Source organism: Heloderma suspectum, chromosome 11 (genome assembly GCF_057233095.1).
Source record: "Heloderma suspectum isolate Gila_16-S chromosome 11, 16-S_ref, whole genome shotgun sequence".
Classification (NCBI taxonomy): domain Eukaryota; kingdom Metazoa; phylum Chordata; class Lepidosauria; order Squamata; family Helodermatidae; genus Heloderma; species Heloderma suspectum.
The window spans coordinates 6,772,454-6,789,230 of record NC_139468.1 but is presented as its reverse complement, the minus strand read 5'-3'; the positions used below and the strand labels follow the sequence as shown (position 1 = coordinate 6,789,230).

At 42.3% G+C, this 16,777-nt stretch overlaps 1 protein-coding gene across 5 annotated transcripts in view; it reads left to right on the top strand.

Annotated features, from left to right (window-relative positions):
• Positions 1-365: 365 nt before the first annotated feature.
• The window catches only part of TJP1 (tight junction protein 1), a 142,716-nt gene continuing 126,304 nt past the window's right edge, over positions 366-16,777 (top strand). For all 5 annotated transcript variants that reach the window (XM_084816726.1, XM_084816724.1, XM_084816723.1 and 2 more), the window contains exon 1: positions 366-887. In XM_084816726.1, coding sequence (XP_084672852.1) covers positions 855-887 — 33 coding nt within the window. In that variant the 5' untranslated portion in view covers positions 366-854. The remainder of the gene's footprint in view (positions 888-16,777) is intronic.

Genomic DNA, 16,777 nt, shown 5'->3' with positions numbered 1-16,777 from the left:
GATGCAAAGGGAGAAAAAGCAAAAAAAAAAAAGTCTCTGAGCATTGCAAGACACACACGCCCCTTGCAAAGTGGCTGCGTTATAGCAACGGGTTATATTATCATCATCACCACCGCCACCACGTATTACCGCCTTCTCTCGTGGCATGCATGATTTCCCCGGAGCGACTGGACGAAAAAAACCCGTGCAAAAGAAAATTAAAATTAAAAAAAGCAGCAGCAAGGCCCCCTTTGGCTTTCGTTCCCGTCTCCCCCCCCCGGGGGGGGGAAAGAGAGCGAATGGACACTTCCCAGCAAGTCAGACATGCCAGTGATTGCTGCTGCTTGGAAAAGGAGGGGGGGGGGGAGGGAGGGCATGTAGCTGCCGCTGGGAACCGGAGCAGCAGCAGCGAGCAAAAGGCAGCGGCCGGAGCAGGGCGCTCATAGCGGGCGCAGCTGCCGCGCAAAGAGGAGAGGGGCCCCGCGCGTTGCCGCCGCCCCTTTTTTCTTCTCGGGTGCAGGCGCGAGGAGGGGCGGCGAGGCCCCGCACGACCCCCCCCCCCTGCACGCGCGCCGATACTGGGGTTGCCGCTGCCCTCCGCCAACGCTGGAGAAGCTGCTGGACTTTGGGCAAACTTGACTCGCCGCCGCCGCCGCCGCCTCCCTGGGAGAATGTCCACTGGGGCGGCGGCGTGAGCAGGAGGAGGAGGAGCAGCAGCAGCGGCGGGGGAGAAGCCTGGCGGGGCGGGCGGCGCGCTCGGAAGACCCCCGCGCCCTCTCCCATCCCCGGACTCGCCGAGCGAAAGCGGCGCGCTCCCGACCTCGCCGCCGCCCCCTCGGCCGGCTCCTCTCCTCCGGGCACGGGAAGGAAACAAAATGTCTGCCCGAGCCGCAGCTGCTTCCACCAAGGTAAGCGCGGAGCCGCCCGTGGCGGTGCTGGGGGCCCGCCGGGCAGCCCCGGGGGGGGGGAGAGGGGAGGCCGGAGCCGGCCCCACACGGCGCGGCGCGGGGGCCGGGCGGGGGCTGCCCCGGCGGGAGCCCCCCGTCGCGCGCTGCCCGGGCTCCTCGCCCCTTCCTCGCACCCTGGGCGTGCGGAAGTATGTTTTGTGCCTGTGTGTGTGTGGGGGGGGTGGGGGGCTGCCTCAGCGTAATGGGGCAGGATAATGGGGGCGCAGATGGGGCTGGGGGCTCCTCAGCGCCAGCGGGTACTCAGTCAGACGCCGTGGACCCCCAGACCTCTCGACCCATCCCTCTGTTTAAGAGCGAGCGTGAACCTTATACGTGCGTGTGCCCGTGTGTTCGTGTTCCATAGATGGATGTGTGTCTACTAGGGAGGAGGGGTCTGTGTAATAGGGTTGGGGGGGGCGGTTTGGGGCTTGGGCCTTTCCCTCACCTTTCCTTAAAAAACAAACAAACAAACATGTTAAGGGACGTTTGTTTACGGGTCTCCGCCCCCCCCCCCATTTTCCTGTTTTTCTGCTGCTGTTTTATTTTTTTAAGTGCCCCACGGATGTAGCGAAACTTAGGATGAGGACGGTAAAAAAAAAAAAAAACCAAACTGAAGGAACGAGTTTAGGGGGGTGACTTATTTATTTATTTATTTATTTTGAGGGGGGCGGGAGTTTGTGTCTGAAGTTAACGGAGTTGCGCTCAGTTCTGAGGGTCTCTCCCCCCCCCTCTTCTGTGTACCCACATGCCTCACAGGCCACAAACCTGTTGGATAAAGGTCTGATTGGTGCTCAAAGGCGGGGTATCGCAGAGCTCTCCCTGGAGTATTTTGTGTGTGTGGGGGGGGGGGTGAGGTTTGGTTTTAGTCCCCTCCGGTCCTTTGGGGGTGTGGGTTTTCAGCTTTTATTTCTGCACTTGCTTTCAAAGGGGGACCCAAGGGAGCTTGACTCCAGACCTGCTTATTCAGCAGCACCTTCGGTTGGATTTAGTGGGACTTAATTATTTTTTGGGCGGGCGGGGGGGGGGGGGAGTCTGTATCTGAAGTTAATACATATGCTGTGGGTTGCATCCTTGTAGGTCGATCCTGTGCATAATTACTTCGAGGTAAGCCTCACAGGGTTCAGCAGGGCTTATTTCCTGAGCATGGTTAGGATGAGTAGAGCAATCCTATATATATATGTCTACCCAGAAGTAATTCACATTCTTTTTCAGTGGGGTTTACTCCCAAGGAAGAATGTGTAAGATTGCAGCCTTAGCCTCCCAGTTTGTTGTAGGATTGTAACCGGAAAGGAGAAGAGGCATGAATTCCGCCCTATAATTTACCAATCAACAAGATTTTAAATGAGATTTCTCCGGCTGGAAACTTCCTCCCAGTGTGCTTTTAGAGCACTACTGGTAGAACAACCTGGCTATGGGGTTGCAGCTCTGCCTCATAAAAGTTGCAACAGAAAATGTTTGCTTTGCCGAAGTTCAACTCCCAGCTAAATTGCATGTTGTTCCTGTGTTGTTATTCGGGGTGTGAATCGAAATAGTTTTCAAGTGTGTGTGTGGGGGGGTGTTTTTGTACTCTAAAAGGACGTGCCCTTTCTCAGGAATTTTTCATTAGGAATTCCTGAAACTGAAACAGCAAGTTTTGAAATTCCTGACAGACAGGATCTCTCAACAACTCCCTCTGAATCAGCTGTTGCTGGCTTACTGCAGATATGTTTTGGGTGGTGCTCTGAGTCCAAGAGAAACTCCACCTGTTCTATAGGTGTATATGATACGGTACAGGTGTAGTGGGGTGTGTACTCTGAAGGCCCTCAACCCCCCCCCTTGCACGTCTGTGTGCACGCATGCGCACGACTTCTTTCCCTTGGGGGAAGAGGGTGGACTTGAAACATTCAACAGGTTCCTCCTTATGCATGAAACCTTAAGAACCTGAAAAAAACCTTACCCCCCTTCTCTGGAATTATAAACAGTTAGTTCTTTCATAGTAATTATATAGATTGTTTCATGTCTGCTGTGGTAAGGAATATTGCTAGAGAAGCTCTCTTGAAGTGGTCACTCTCAAGTGAAACTATGCAGTTTCGGTCTGATGTCATCTCTTGGTATGTACTTAACACCTGAACCATGCGTGTCTGTTACTGCACTAATGCAGTAAGTAGCGTTGCTGTTTGGCACAGATTCTAGAATTTGTTTCTGGTGGCATTTGTGAATTCTCATTCTTCAATAAGTATCAGTTAGAATTTCTGAAGTTTATTTTTAACATTAGCTTTGTTTTGTTGGTTCTGCAAAGGATGTGACTAACACTCACAGAAACACCAAAACGTTCATAGTACTGTCTGTGTGTATGGAGTTTAAAAAATAATTCTTTACTACAACAAGCATTAGAATTTCTTTCTGTTCATTCTGCCAAGTGTGTTCATTTTGGATCATCCTGAATAATCTTTATGAAACGAATTAATACGCTTTCTATTGAAAGCCAGCATGTTTTAAATCTTGCTGTACAAAGAGCAAGTCTGGGGGGTGGGATCCCAGGTACTGAAATGTAGTGATGTCTAGGAATCCGAAATACCTTTCAGCTTTGTCAAAGAAAAACAAATTCTGCCCATTTGAATGTTGGTTACATCTAGGTAACAAAAGCAAATTTTGCTTTTTATTAGGGTTTTTTTTTTTTTGCCTTGCAACAAGAGATTTTGTAGCTGCTGCATTGCCATGTAAATATGGTAGCAGGGAAGTGATCTGTTTGGGCCTTTGTGTACATCATTGTTCTGAAGTAAAGAATGTTCTTAGTTCTTCCTGTTTCTCATGGTGTGATTAGGGAATAGGGCTCATTAAAAGCATAAACATACACGCAGTAGAACAGTGGATTTGAATTGCTGACTTCAAAGCAATGTTATCAGGCCCCCTCAAAATAACAGTAATAAATTGCCACTGCTTCTCCATACCGAGTGGTGATGGTTGTACATGTGGACATAATGAAGGAAGTAAACACAGAGCATTGATGACTTTAAAGGGTGTTCCAGACAATGTTGAGAAAAGTGGGTTTAAGCCTATTCAAGCCGACAGTGTCAAACATCCTTTGTTCCCACAGATGTGGGGTGGCGTAGCCTTACAGCAGTTACCTAGTAGAGGGGGACCACACAGCTAACAATTTAAAGCAGAATTTTACATGGCTGGATAATGTATAGGGTAGGAGGATAGATAGCCCTTGATACTGTTCTCTCATGAGGACCTTCTCTCATTTAGGTGTTGATGTGGGAACACTTCGCTTTCAGAAAAAAATTAGGAAACTGAATTAATGGTACATATGAGCTGTATTTTTTTTTTAAGCCTGTAATTACTGCATTTCTATACTGCCTTTCTGGCACCAAGGTGATTTGCAAACATTCAGAAAACCATAAACAAATGACAACATAGAAGAATGTTTTGTCTTACTACTGCTATATTATTTACCTGTGATTACTTAATCTATGACTGGTGTGATTACTTGTCTATATTCCTGGGTTAGTGTTGGATTTGAGGTATGTGTGTGTAGGAGGGTTATAAGTGTTTTGATGTTCTTATATTTTACTAGTTGGTGCTAATTCTGAATTGTCATTGAAATGTTCTGAGATATTAATAGGAACCAAATAGTTGGTTGCTTTTGTTTTTTAAATATATTTGTACTGACTGTCTTGATGGATAAGAAAAGCAGGGTATAAATATTGAATGAAATGAGAAAACTTTAAAAGGCCTTTTGACAATAGCGGGAGGATTGTACCTCTGGCCACTAATGAATAGGGTCACAATTACATTCTATACACACCATATAATAAGGGCAATAATTGTGGTGGAAATCGTGTTTCCTTGCAAATTACTATTTGGGTGCTGGCAGAAAGCAGTTTCCAGGTAGTTGGGTTAGCTGGGGAAGAATATTTAATTCTCTTTTCCCACAAGCTGGGAAGAAAGTTGTTTGGACTCCAACAATAACTAGCAACTCTGTATTTCCTGCAAAATAAAACAGTCTGAAAATGCCCTAAATCAAGATAATCACTGTAAAATTCCAAAGGTAACAGTTTTAAAGGACACTCTGTATGAAGAAGGAGGTAACTAAGAAATCTCAAGAGATTGGATTTCCTATTCAAATAAACAACATTTTAATAATTGTATCTTGTCAGAATGCAAAGTTTTCCTGCTTTTAGTTTGCTTATCAGTACAGAAAAAAAGATTCTATTAACTTGGGTTATTTTTCTAATTAAAACTTCCTTCGTGTAAGTGGTGACTACTGCTTAATGCTCTAGTAGTGCTAGATAAAACGAATGGGAGATCCCCCACCCCCACCTGAATGACACAGCTTGAATATTTTAGAAGTGAAAAGGGATGATCTATGTACTGCTGTGGGAGTGGAGGCCCAGTAATTAATGCTCCCTTCTTACGAGGGAGTAAGGAGTAGAGAGAGTAGTCGGAAGTTCTTCTGATTGTCCACTTTTTTGTAGTCAGAAATGCAAGCAATGCATTACAGAAGACATTTTGTTTTGTTTTGAGGCAGTCTTGAAATAAATCTGTTATCACTGCTTCAGTATAAGTATCTGTTATCACTACTTCAGTATTTTGAATATTGTGACAATGCAGTTCAAGTGTTTTTTTTTTTAATTATAATGTAGTGTATGCTAGCTCAGTAAGGCTTCCACCTGCTAAATTAGGGCGTTCTGTGGATCTTTTTATTGTGCAGTTCTTGAAATTTAAATATCTATGGCAGGGATAGGCAGTGTACGGCCTGTAAACTGCATCTGTCCCACCAAAGAGGCAGGTGTAATTTCTAACCCACCTTGGGTATAAGAGGCACAGAAGAAATATACTGCATTAAAGGACTTTTTCCATGAGAAATCTTTCCACTCTGTTATAATAGTCTGGCCTGATAGATACATACCCTCTGGGTTAGATGAACTTTCATCCTGTGAAAGTTTATGTAACTCCAAGATTATCTTGGAGAGAAGACTGACATCCTAAAATGTGGGGGAAGTAATTTCAACATACATTCTCTGTTTTGGACAAATGCCTGAAGTACAGCAAAGGTATTGCAAAGACTAATTTGACCATGCTTTAGAATGTAAGTCTGTCTTCACCCTGTCTGTTCTGTTGTCTAGTAAATGAAGAACTTGTTCTGATTACCGTATATAATTAATGTTCTCTTTTGTTCCAGTTGTTTCAAACCTATGAGTGCAGAAAAGAGACCTCGCCTGTATAATTGGTTATTTATATTAATGGAAGCAGAGGGGAATGGCTGCTTTATGATATATCCAATGGGATATAGAGCTGAGCACCATCTAGGCCATTAGTCTGGTTCAGTGAAAATACATTGTCAATGGGTGACTCTGGTGTAAGGAAAAATAGCTGTTGGGATGCTGTGAAAACGAACTGAGAATTCTGTATTACCATTAAAGGCAAGAATTACCTAAATTTGTTGCAACTATGGACCATTTATGATATAAACTTTTTAGCACTTAAAAGTTTTGAATGAACCCCATGAATGCCAACTCATGAACAAGTTATAAGGAATCTAGCAGGATCATAGACTGAGGGGTTTGGCTGCAGAAGTTGTGGCTATCACATATTCCCATATATCTTTTGCCAGTGTAGATGCTCAGCGAGATCCCTTAGAAAGCAAACTACTGAGCAGAAACTATTGTTGACATCAGTGATGCGCTGCCATTTCTTGCCAATCCTGCTTAGTGAACTTTGAACTCGGAATTTCTATATAAACAGCTTTAAGTGGAATGCTGAAAGATGTGCAAAAACAAATAGAATAGTCTTCTAAGAAAACGGGTATTGTTATGTATGCTTAACAAAAGAATTACAAATCTAATCAATGCCTTCCCTGTTCAGATATATCTGCACTAGCCATTTGTATTTCTTGGGCAGAGTGTGTGAAAAGACAGTGCAGTTCTTATTAAATGTGGGCTGTTATGTCAGCCCAAAAGCTTATTTGAGGACTTCTACACACTTATTTTATAACTTGGCAGAAAACACTACAAGTGGAGAGAGTGACAAGTTCCTAATACACTATATGGCAGCAAGACCAAAAAAGTAACTGTTTCCCTTATTCTTGCTCTCCATGCCCCAAAGAAATGTGCATTTTGCAGCAATACAGTGAATTAAAAACTAGATCACTACTTTGGGTTGTACAGCTTTGGACAGTTACACACACAAGCTGCAGTGTTAATATAGATTTAAACTCTGACTTCAGAGTAAACACGGTTAGGATTTCACTATAAGAGAATTGGCTTTTTAGAGATAGGTGGTTGACAGCGCAACCCTATACATGTTTACTCAGAAGTATGTCCCATTGAGTTTAATAGGACTTACTCCCTGGTTAGTGCGTGTAGTATAAGATTTGACTTAAATGAGAAACGGTGATCAACTAACAAGGGCCCAGTTTGCATGAACCGATAAGGACCGAGCAGTGTGCTGGTGCATACTCCCTGATCACTCCTGGTTGGCTCCTCCTGCAAGTGGGAGTAGCTAAACAAACCATGGATCTTCCATTGAGTATTTGTTAATCCTGATGTCTGAATTGGGAGCTCTGGCTTGTCTCTCCCCAAAGAAGCCAGAGTAATAAGCCAGCAACAAATCATGGAGTGTCCGTAGTTCGTTTAGCCACTCCCACTTGCAGGGGAGCCAGGAGGGAGCAATTCGGCAGTGTGCGTTAGCGCACTGCTTGTAAACAGTAAACTAGGATTATTGCTTATAAGATAGGTCTGGAACCCTCACTTAACATTGGCCATCCAAACGTGACCAGTATGTTGGTACCAAAAGGCTTAAATGAGTTCAAATTTGCTGTGAGACAATGTAATCATGGACTGACTACTTGAGGACTGACTACTCATTCCAAGGGATTATCAGACTAATTTTTTTTTAAAAAAACTTTTTTTTACTTTGAAGTACAGCTACATAAATGTTTTCATGAGTCTGACTGTTTTTATGTGGCTCCTTAGTAAAATGACTAATGGCCATAATCATTGTTACTGTGTTTAGAGTGGATTAGAATAATAGATAATTGGTTGTGGGGGAGTCATTTAATGAATTTAAATGTTAGACCAAGATCTTTGCTTCAGTTTTTGTACACATACCAGAAAGTGTTTGTTCCGTTTGAGACAATATATATATATAAATTTTTTAAAAGTATTTGTGTAATTGAAACTAGAGGATATAAGATTTTTAATTCTTTAGCAGGGAGTTATGGCATATATGTTAATTGCTGCTGGATTTCTTTGAGTTGGTGTGTATTTTATTATACAATGTATAGCTTGCTCTTCAAAAAGATTTTCCCATGGTGGTCTACAAATATTGATGATACTGCTGCAGGTGTACCATAGACATATTTCTTATGCAAACATGGTTGGACGACACATGGGAGGAGCCATAGCTCAATGGTAGAGCATCCAAGAAGACCCAGGTTAAATCCCTGGTGTCTCCAGGTGGGGCTAGGAAACAGTCCTGCCCGAAACCCTGAAGAGCCATGATTACCAGTCAGTGTCAACAATACTGGGTTAGATGGACCAAGGTTCTGACTCAGTATAAGGCAGCTTCCTCCGCTTCCTATGTTGTGTTTGATTGAATGTGATACGCTATTCTTGTTTTTTGGTTAAGGGAGTTAATGCCATGTTTAAGGCATTACTGCATTACTGGACCTGGTGACCTCCATATGTGTTGGTCTACAGCTCTCATACCCAGTCAGCATGGCACCCCATTTATGGAAAGCCCTCTCCAGGGAGCTTTGCCTGGTGCCCACACTTATCTTTTTGACACCTGGTGAAGACATTTCTGATACTATTTATTTATTAATAATACTTCTATACCAAGTAATACAATAAAATATCTAAGAGGTTCACATATAAATATTAAAAATCACATTTCAAAACACCATTAAAAACAGTTTCAACTACAATAACAATAAAAGTCAAATGTGAAATGTGCTATTAAAAACATTTCCAACTACAGTAACTATACAAAACTATTTATCTTTGTTTTTAACCTGTTTTATTGTGTGAGCCACTCTGAAAATGATTATAGGTAGCATATAAATAAAATGAAATATCCTCCAACGTATCTGGAGGATACCTTGTTGGGGAAGGCTGTGGTACAAGGTACATCTGAAACATATGAGGTTTCACATGAAGTGAGGTGTCCTGTCTGTGTGTTGGGGGCTGCTTTTGCAAAGTTGCCATTGAGGTTTTTCTGTTGGCCTCTGCATGGATGTGGAACAGGACCATGAAATATGTTATATGTTTGGGGTGGGGAAGGAAGTGGCAGTGCTGTCACAGAGAAATGATGGGGAAGGGGTATTGAAATCAAATATCTGAGGTGGCTCAGGACAAGCACACGATTTATATGCAGCCATTTATCTTTCTAGTTTCTCTGATTTCTGAAACTGGTTCTAGGCCTCTCTGAAAGGACTGTTTCTAAGCTGTGGCAAGCAATTTCCCCAGGGATTTTTAAAAGGTTACATAACTTTAACAAGAAACTGCTGTAAGTTAGAACATGGCCTGAGTCGTTCATGCCCCCTCTGGCTAGAGGGAGAGATTATTATATTGTGTATATTTCACCTTAGCCTCATTTGAGACACAGTTCCCAAGACATGTTAATGCTAGTTGCTTTGGAAAAAAATGTCTAGTTGATGTTCTTGAAGGCTGTGGAAATATCTCTAGTGAAACAAACTCTACTGTTCCGTGCTTCTTTCTTTGACCCAAAAGGGCTCCCTAAAAAGTGTTTGTTGGGGTAGCTTTCTGCAATCTGGAGTGGTCTTGCTAGATCTCAGCTTGCCTTGGTTTACAGGTTTTGCTCAGCTGGAATTTGATCCTGTGACTCTTAGTACAGCCAAGCTGTATTGACCTCAGGAATTCTGGGGTGCTGAAGAAAGCAGGATTCTAAATTTTCATCCATTTAACCAGTACATGAATTGTCTTTAGATTGCAATCTTAAGCACCAACACTAGGGAGAAGAGGCCAAACTACCCATGATGCTAAACATATCCTAAAAGCACCTGAGGGTTTTGAAACTAGGCACAGGGTGGGCCAGTTTTCATTGGGGTTGCAATGTGCTAGGAGGGGAGGTTTAACCCTTCCCTATCCAGCCAGCTCCAGCTCCCTCCTAAGGATGAAAAATGCCCCCCTCCCCCGTTAAAAAACCTTAAACACCTGATATGCTTTTCTGTGTGTTTACCATCATGTGTAGTTCATCCATAAGTCTTACTTGGACAGACTTTTGAGTAAACCTGCTTAGGTCTGTACAGTTTGTTGTGCTGAGAGTCAGGAACATGTGGGTTTATCTTTTCAGTGTACTGGGGTTCTGATGTGGTGCTATAATAGGGAATGAAAGATAATATTAAGGTGCATTTTTCTTCAAGAGACTATTTTTGTTTTAACTATATTATCTCAAATCACTTTTACTGGGATTGTGGTACAATAGACATATATACAATGATTACGTTTTAATACAAATATTTTAAGGAGATGTTTAACCAGTTAAATGTGGTTGGTCGGTCCTAGAGGAAAGTTGTTTTTGTTTGACCCTTGGTTGTGTGTACTTGTGCTTGCAGTCACAGTAGCCACTGGTGAGCCTTGAAGTACAATTCTACACATGTTTACTCAGAGGTAAGCCCCACTGAGCCCGTGGGACTTGGTTCCGAGAAAGTGTATGTAGGAGTGCAGCCTTAGAGAATACTGCAGCTGCTGTTGTCCTCTGCTGCAGATAGCATAAAAGGAATTCAGTCTACCAGCTTTTTATCACTCAGAGCCGTTTATGGGGGAGGAGAGGGGGTTGCCAGGGAATTGCCAATTACTTGAGGCTGGCTTCAGCTGCCATGTGATTGAAGTCTTGCTGGAATGTCTGTGGAGCTAGTCATATGACTGGTAAAATTTAGTGTTTGAGTCAGTGGAGTTTGCAGAATCAACTTCCTACTCAACACTAGGAGTGTTTTGCTGGACTCCCATTGATCCTCATTTCAAACACTGATCCTATTATAGGTGCTGGAGAGATGTTAATAATATTTCAATTCCTAATAGTGTATTTCTCAAGTTGACTTGAGATTTTTCTAATAGGATGATGTTGATTGATCCACCCGGAACAGATGTATTCACTCCCTGCAGCCCTATGGGTGGATGAATGAGAAAAATCTACCTATAGATATAACAGAATTTTTGGCAACGTGCAAAAGCACCAAAACGTTTAGACATACATGCAGGCTTACAAGAAGATTTGCTATTTATATAGCATTTCACATGCATTTATTTCAGTAATCCCTACAGCTGTGTAAATTAGGTAATTATCCTCAATTTGCAGATAGGAGGCTAAGGGAATAGCAGTTTGCTGCAAGTTCATGGGGGATAGATATTTGAACTTGGGACTTTATTTCTCTTGGCTCAGTCATGCTTTTATGCATTTATTTTAAAGATGGATGCCCCATCTTTTGATCAAATGATCTTCAAGGTGTCTTACAACAGATTATAACAATATAAAACAAAACGATTAACTCACCTGCTCATGATGGAGTGACTAAGTGTGATGCTGGCATGTTATATTGGTCTGGTTTACACATAACACTAAGCTATAGTGTAGTTTGTTGAAATGTGGCTTGTATCTTAACCCACCTTTGCAAATAAACCATGGTTTGTTAAACTGCTATAACCCACAAATAGAACCTACAATTGGTTGTTGGCTTACAAAGCCTGGCTTGTTTAAACCATGGCTTGTTTTGATGTCTGAACCCAGAACTGTGGCTTATCCGTGCCTTGTTTGTGTTGCTGTATACCCTGAAACAGAGGCATCTGTCAAGAGCAGCCTGAAAATGAAACCGCTCTGAAGGTTGCCAAAATGGGCAGGAGAGAAACAAACCAGAAATAGGGAAAACAAGCCACAGTTTTGCTCATAAGATGATTCATGGCTAAAGTAACAAACCATGGTTAACATAAACCATAGCTTAGTTGTATGTGCAGGCGCAGCCCATGTTAAAGCCTCTCCCCACCTCCCCTGCATCCACCCAAAGTGTGTTACTGGTGTGCTCAGTACATTAACTCTACAAAATTTAAATTTCAGAATTTAATTTCAAAACACAATAATTTGGAAGGTACTCTGATGCTGCACTGATGTATCTAGGGAAAGCCATAGATGTGTATTGCAGTCTTTCTCCCAAGTCTTAAAATTTTGGTTGGAAGGCAGTTTGGGGGGGTGATCTTTCAGTTCCAGAGGCCAGCCCTTTAAATAGCAAATTGTTTATATCTGGTAGTTGAGACTAGTGGATAGTGCTAGGAATGGCAGAGCTCATTTTCAGCTTGTGACTTCTTTGAACATTCCTTTTGATGCTGTCTATACCAAATGCATTTTATGGAGAGGTTCAGGTTTACACTATTCTCCTCCTCTTTCCTGCGCTACCAGAATTTCTCTTAACCAAGAGCCCCTGATTTTTCTACCTTAGTACCATAGGCATTTCTAGAATTGTGGGTGTGTCATGTTTATTAACACTGATAGTTTGGAGTAGGAAATAAAGTAGAAATGCAAATAAGTATTAATTACAGCATAGATAAAACTTTTCTTAAAAAAACAACAACCGCCCTGTAGAAATAGCAACAAATAACTAGTTGCAACAAATATTGTGTTGAAATAGGATCATGCCTCAGGGTTGTTATGCTGAATAGATTCCAAGGAATAAAACTAATTCCTGTTACTGTAATAAGGGTCTGTTAAAGTTTGTGTGCTGCATAGTTGGCTTCCTGAATGGGCATATTTGGCTTTGTGGGACCTGAGCATTTTTTTTTTTTTTTGAAGCTGTGCTATTTCCAGGGTAATGCATGATAAATGAGGGCCATTTCTCAGTGGACCTCCTGCTTGTTTCACATATGAGATGAGCTGTCAAGACTACATCAAATAAGCTTGCTGACTTTAAAATTCCATGAGTTATGGGTCCTAAAATTAATAAATTGGTTGTATAAGAGCAGAATTTATTGTTAAAGAATTTAGAACTGTCTACAGATAAGACTGGATTAAAACAATAATAATCAAATCTTTTTTTAATTTATCGTGAGAGAAAGGTTAAACAGCCCTTTAAACATCTGAATATAATATAAACACATTCAAGTCCATAATGCGGGGGTAGACAATATGGTATCTGTGAGCACAAGCTTGCCCCAGACACCTTCCTTCACACCTGGCAATGCCTTTCCACTTAAAGAAACCACAACATACACACTTTCTTACCAACAGTTGGGATTGCTGTGAAATAGGTTTCTGTTGGTCCTGAAAATTGTGGGTTCAAAGGAGTTGTTTAGCTGTGTTGGGCTCAGACCCCACCTCAACCTTGTACTTAGTCTTTGGGGCAGGTTTCTTGTCTTTTCCCACACCTCCCATGGCAGCCATTTTGTGGTGCTGCCCAGGATGGTTTCTCAAATTGCCAGATGTGCCCATGGCCCCAAAAGGTTGCCTACTCCTGCTATAACTCTGTAATATCTTATGAGAGTTGGTGTAGTATCGTGGCTGAGCAACTGAGTTACAAATTAGGAAGTCCCCAGCCAGAATCTCACCTCTGTCCTGAAGTCACATAGGTGGCTTTAGGCATGCCACTCTCAGCATCAGGCTCCCCTCACCTTCAGTAAAGGGGATAATAATACTGACTAACTTTACAGGGGGGTTGTAGGGTACATGTGAAGCACTTTGAATTCTAAAACACGCTATACATAATTTATTAAAGCTGAATCCATGACTTTTTAGCAAACTCACTGACCTGCATGATAAGCCAGAGTTCTGGGAAATACTGGCTTATTGTACAAGCAGCGTGCTGATACATGCTGCCTGATCACTCCCACTGAAAGTGGGAGCGGAGCAGCTACACAAACCACAGACCTTCCTTCTGGGTTTTTCTTTAGCATAATGTTGAACCCGGGACCTCTGCCTTGTCTTTCCTCCAACAAGCCAGATAAATAACCCATGGTTTGTTCTTGGGAAGGGAACTTCTGGACAGCATGCCTGTAAACGATAAGTCAGGGTTCTGCTGTAAGTGATAAGTCAAGGAAGACAAAAAGCCAGGGTTCTACCATAAACAATAAGCCAGGGTAAATGATAAGCCAGAGTTCCACCATTCCAAAAATTTCTGACTTTTTAAATAAAACATATGGCAAGAGTCATGCCTATTTTGTATTTTTATTGTTGTACAAACGATTCACGTTTAAGACTTCAGACCATCGACCAAAGGGCCCTTGCTTCAGGACATTTGTAGACACCTAGGCTGCTGTACATTTACCTAGGAAGAAGTCCTATTAAAGTCAGTGGGACGTCTGAGTTGACATACATAGGATTGCACTGTAAGTCTTCAAGTAAGTGATTTAGCTTAGTGTTCTTGTATGTATATGGAGATAACCAGACAGAATCCTAAAACTTACCATTGTTCCCCTTAACAGATACACATTCTGTAGTGCAAAAGGTGGTACATGACCAAAGGCAATATGCATTGCATGACCAAAGGCTTGGGTTATGCTCCTAGGTAGTACAAAGGCTTTGTTTGGTTGTAAACATGTTTTATTAATCATAGCAACCACTTGGTATGCATGCCTGTTTGGTAAATATATGAATTAGAGAGCTACAAATTTGCTTTAAATCTGCTCCCTCTCCCTCCCTCCTTTGATGATTTAAGACAATTGCCTTGATCATAAATTAATTCATCCTGCAACAGATGAGCTCCAGCAGGGAACTTGGTGGAACACCCATCAGCATACACAAGTTGGTTGAGCTGTTTGTTCTAAGATTTGTATACCCAGGTCACATCAAGCAGAGGAAATACGATGGAACTTCCAATAAATACTCGTGGACAATTTCTGTACTAGGAATTTTAAACAAAACCCTAAACAAAGCTGGAAAACAGTCAAGTTTCTAAGACTTGCTGCAGTTGCTTTGGCTTAGTTGTGGAATGCTGTCTGCTGAATCACTGCCTGGCTTTTGGCATGTGGCTCACATTTGGCTTTTCTGAAGGGTTTGGGGTGTGCTTTGGTCCAACTGTTGGTAGACTGGGTCTAAAATTGGTTTTGTATTCTTCTCTCTTTCTGATTATTATTAAATATTGTTGGTCTCCTTTGAAATCTTAACATGATAGAAAGGTCGGATACAAGTTCTGTTAAAAAAGTGTTCGGGGTGTTACATAAGAACATAATAGCCATGCTGGATCAGACCAAGGGTCCATCCAGTCCAGCATTATGTTCACACGGTGGCCAACCAGCTGTCAACCAAGAAACCATGTTCCTAGCACCAAAACTAATCTAGTGCTGAGAACATGCTATCATCCCCCAGACCAGAATGCTCAGGGTGACCTTGAGATGGAAAACAAAATCAGGGAGGCCACCAAAGGAGGAAGTGCTATTATAATGGGTGACCTCAATTACCCCCACATTGACTAGATAAATGCATGTTCTAGTCACAACAGAGGTTGCATTTCTTGATGCCCTAAACAACTGTGCCCTAGAACAGTCGGTCATGGAACCGACCAGAGGGGAGGTGACCTTGGATTTAATCCTAAGTGGTGTTGCCCAGGACCTACTGCGAGATGTAGATGTTGTTGAACCAATTGGAAACAGTGACCACAGTGCTATCAGATTTAATATATGTATTTAAGTGGAAAATTGTCCACGAAATCGAACACAGTCACATTTGACTTCAAAAGAGGGAACTTCTCTAAATGAGGGAACTGATGAAAAGGAAGTTGAAAGGGGGAGTCAAGTGGGTTAAATCCCTTCAAAATGCTTGGAAGTTTCTCAAAACCACAATAATAGAAGCCCAGCTAAAATGAATGCCACAGGTTAGGAGGGGTAGCATCAAGTCTGAGAGGTCACTGACACGGTTAACGAGCAGCATCAAGGAAGCTGTTAGAGGAAAGAAGGCTTCCTTCCAAAAATGGAAGCCCTGCCCAAGTGAGGAAAACGAAAGGGAGCACAAGCTTGCACAAAGGCAATGGAAGCAGGTAGTAAGAGATGCAAAAAAGCAGTTTGAAGAGCATATCGCTAACAATATTAAAGCCAACAATAAAAAATTCTTTAAATATATCAGAAGCAGGAAACCAGCTAGGGAGACTGTTGGACCGTTGGATGACAATGGAGTTAAAGGAGTACTAAAGGAGGACAAAGAGATAGCTTCTTCACACAGCACATAGTTAAACTATGGAATTCACTATCACAAGATGTAGTGATGGCTACCAAGTTGGATGGCTTTAAAAGGCGGTTAGACAATTTCTGGAGGAGAAGGCTATCAGTGGCTACTAGGCTTGATGACTATATGCTACCTCCAGTACCAGAGGCAGTATGTCTATGTACACCAGTTGCTGGGGAACATGGGCGGGAAGGTGCTGTTGTACTCGTGTCCTGCTTGTGCTTTCCAACGACATACCAACAACTATGGCAGGGCAGTGTGCAATCCAAAGTAGGCAGATATGCCGGTGTGATCTTTGGAAACAGGTCTGTGATCTTTTTGTTCTTCTTGGGATCAGTTCAACAAATATGTGTAAAATGCATGGTGTTCACATATGCATTTTGCCATGTAGCTCATTGGGTAGCCTTGGCCAATACAGAATGGGGCTGGGATCCAGTCTGAATTAGTTGCAATGCTTAAACATGGATTTCAGTGGAACTCAGGTGTGACTATTTTAGTTTGGATCTAATCCAATATCTTCACCAAAACAGTTCCATAGTCATGAGGATAAAATGGGATATGGCAATTAGCTGTATACCCCTAAGTCCTTGGGTCTGGGCAAAACAGATGTCTTAAAATCCTCAATTCTGACCCCCTCTGTATGTTTAAATTCCTAAATGGGATGTGTTACATGGTGTTTTCCTTCCCTGGTTTGTTACATGTGC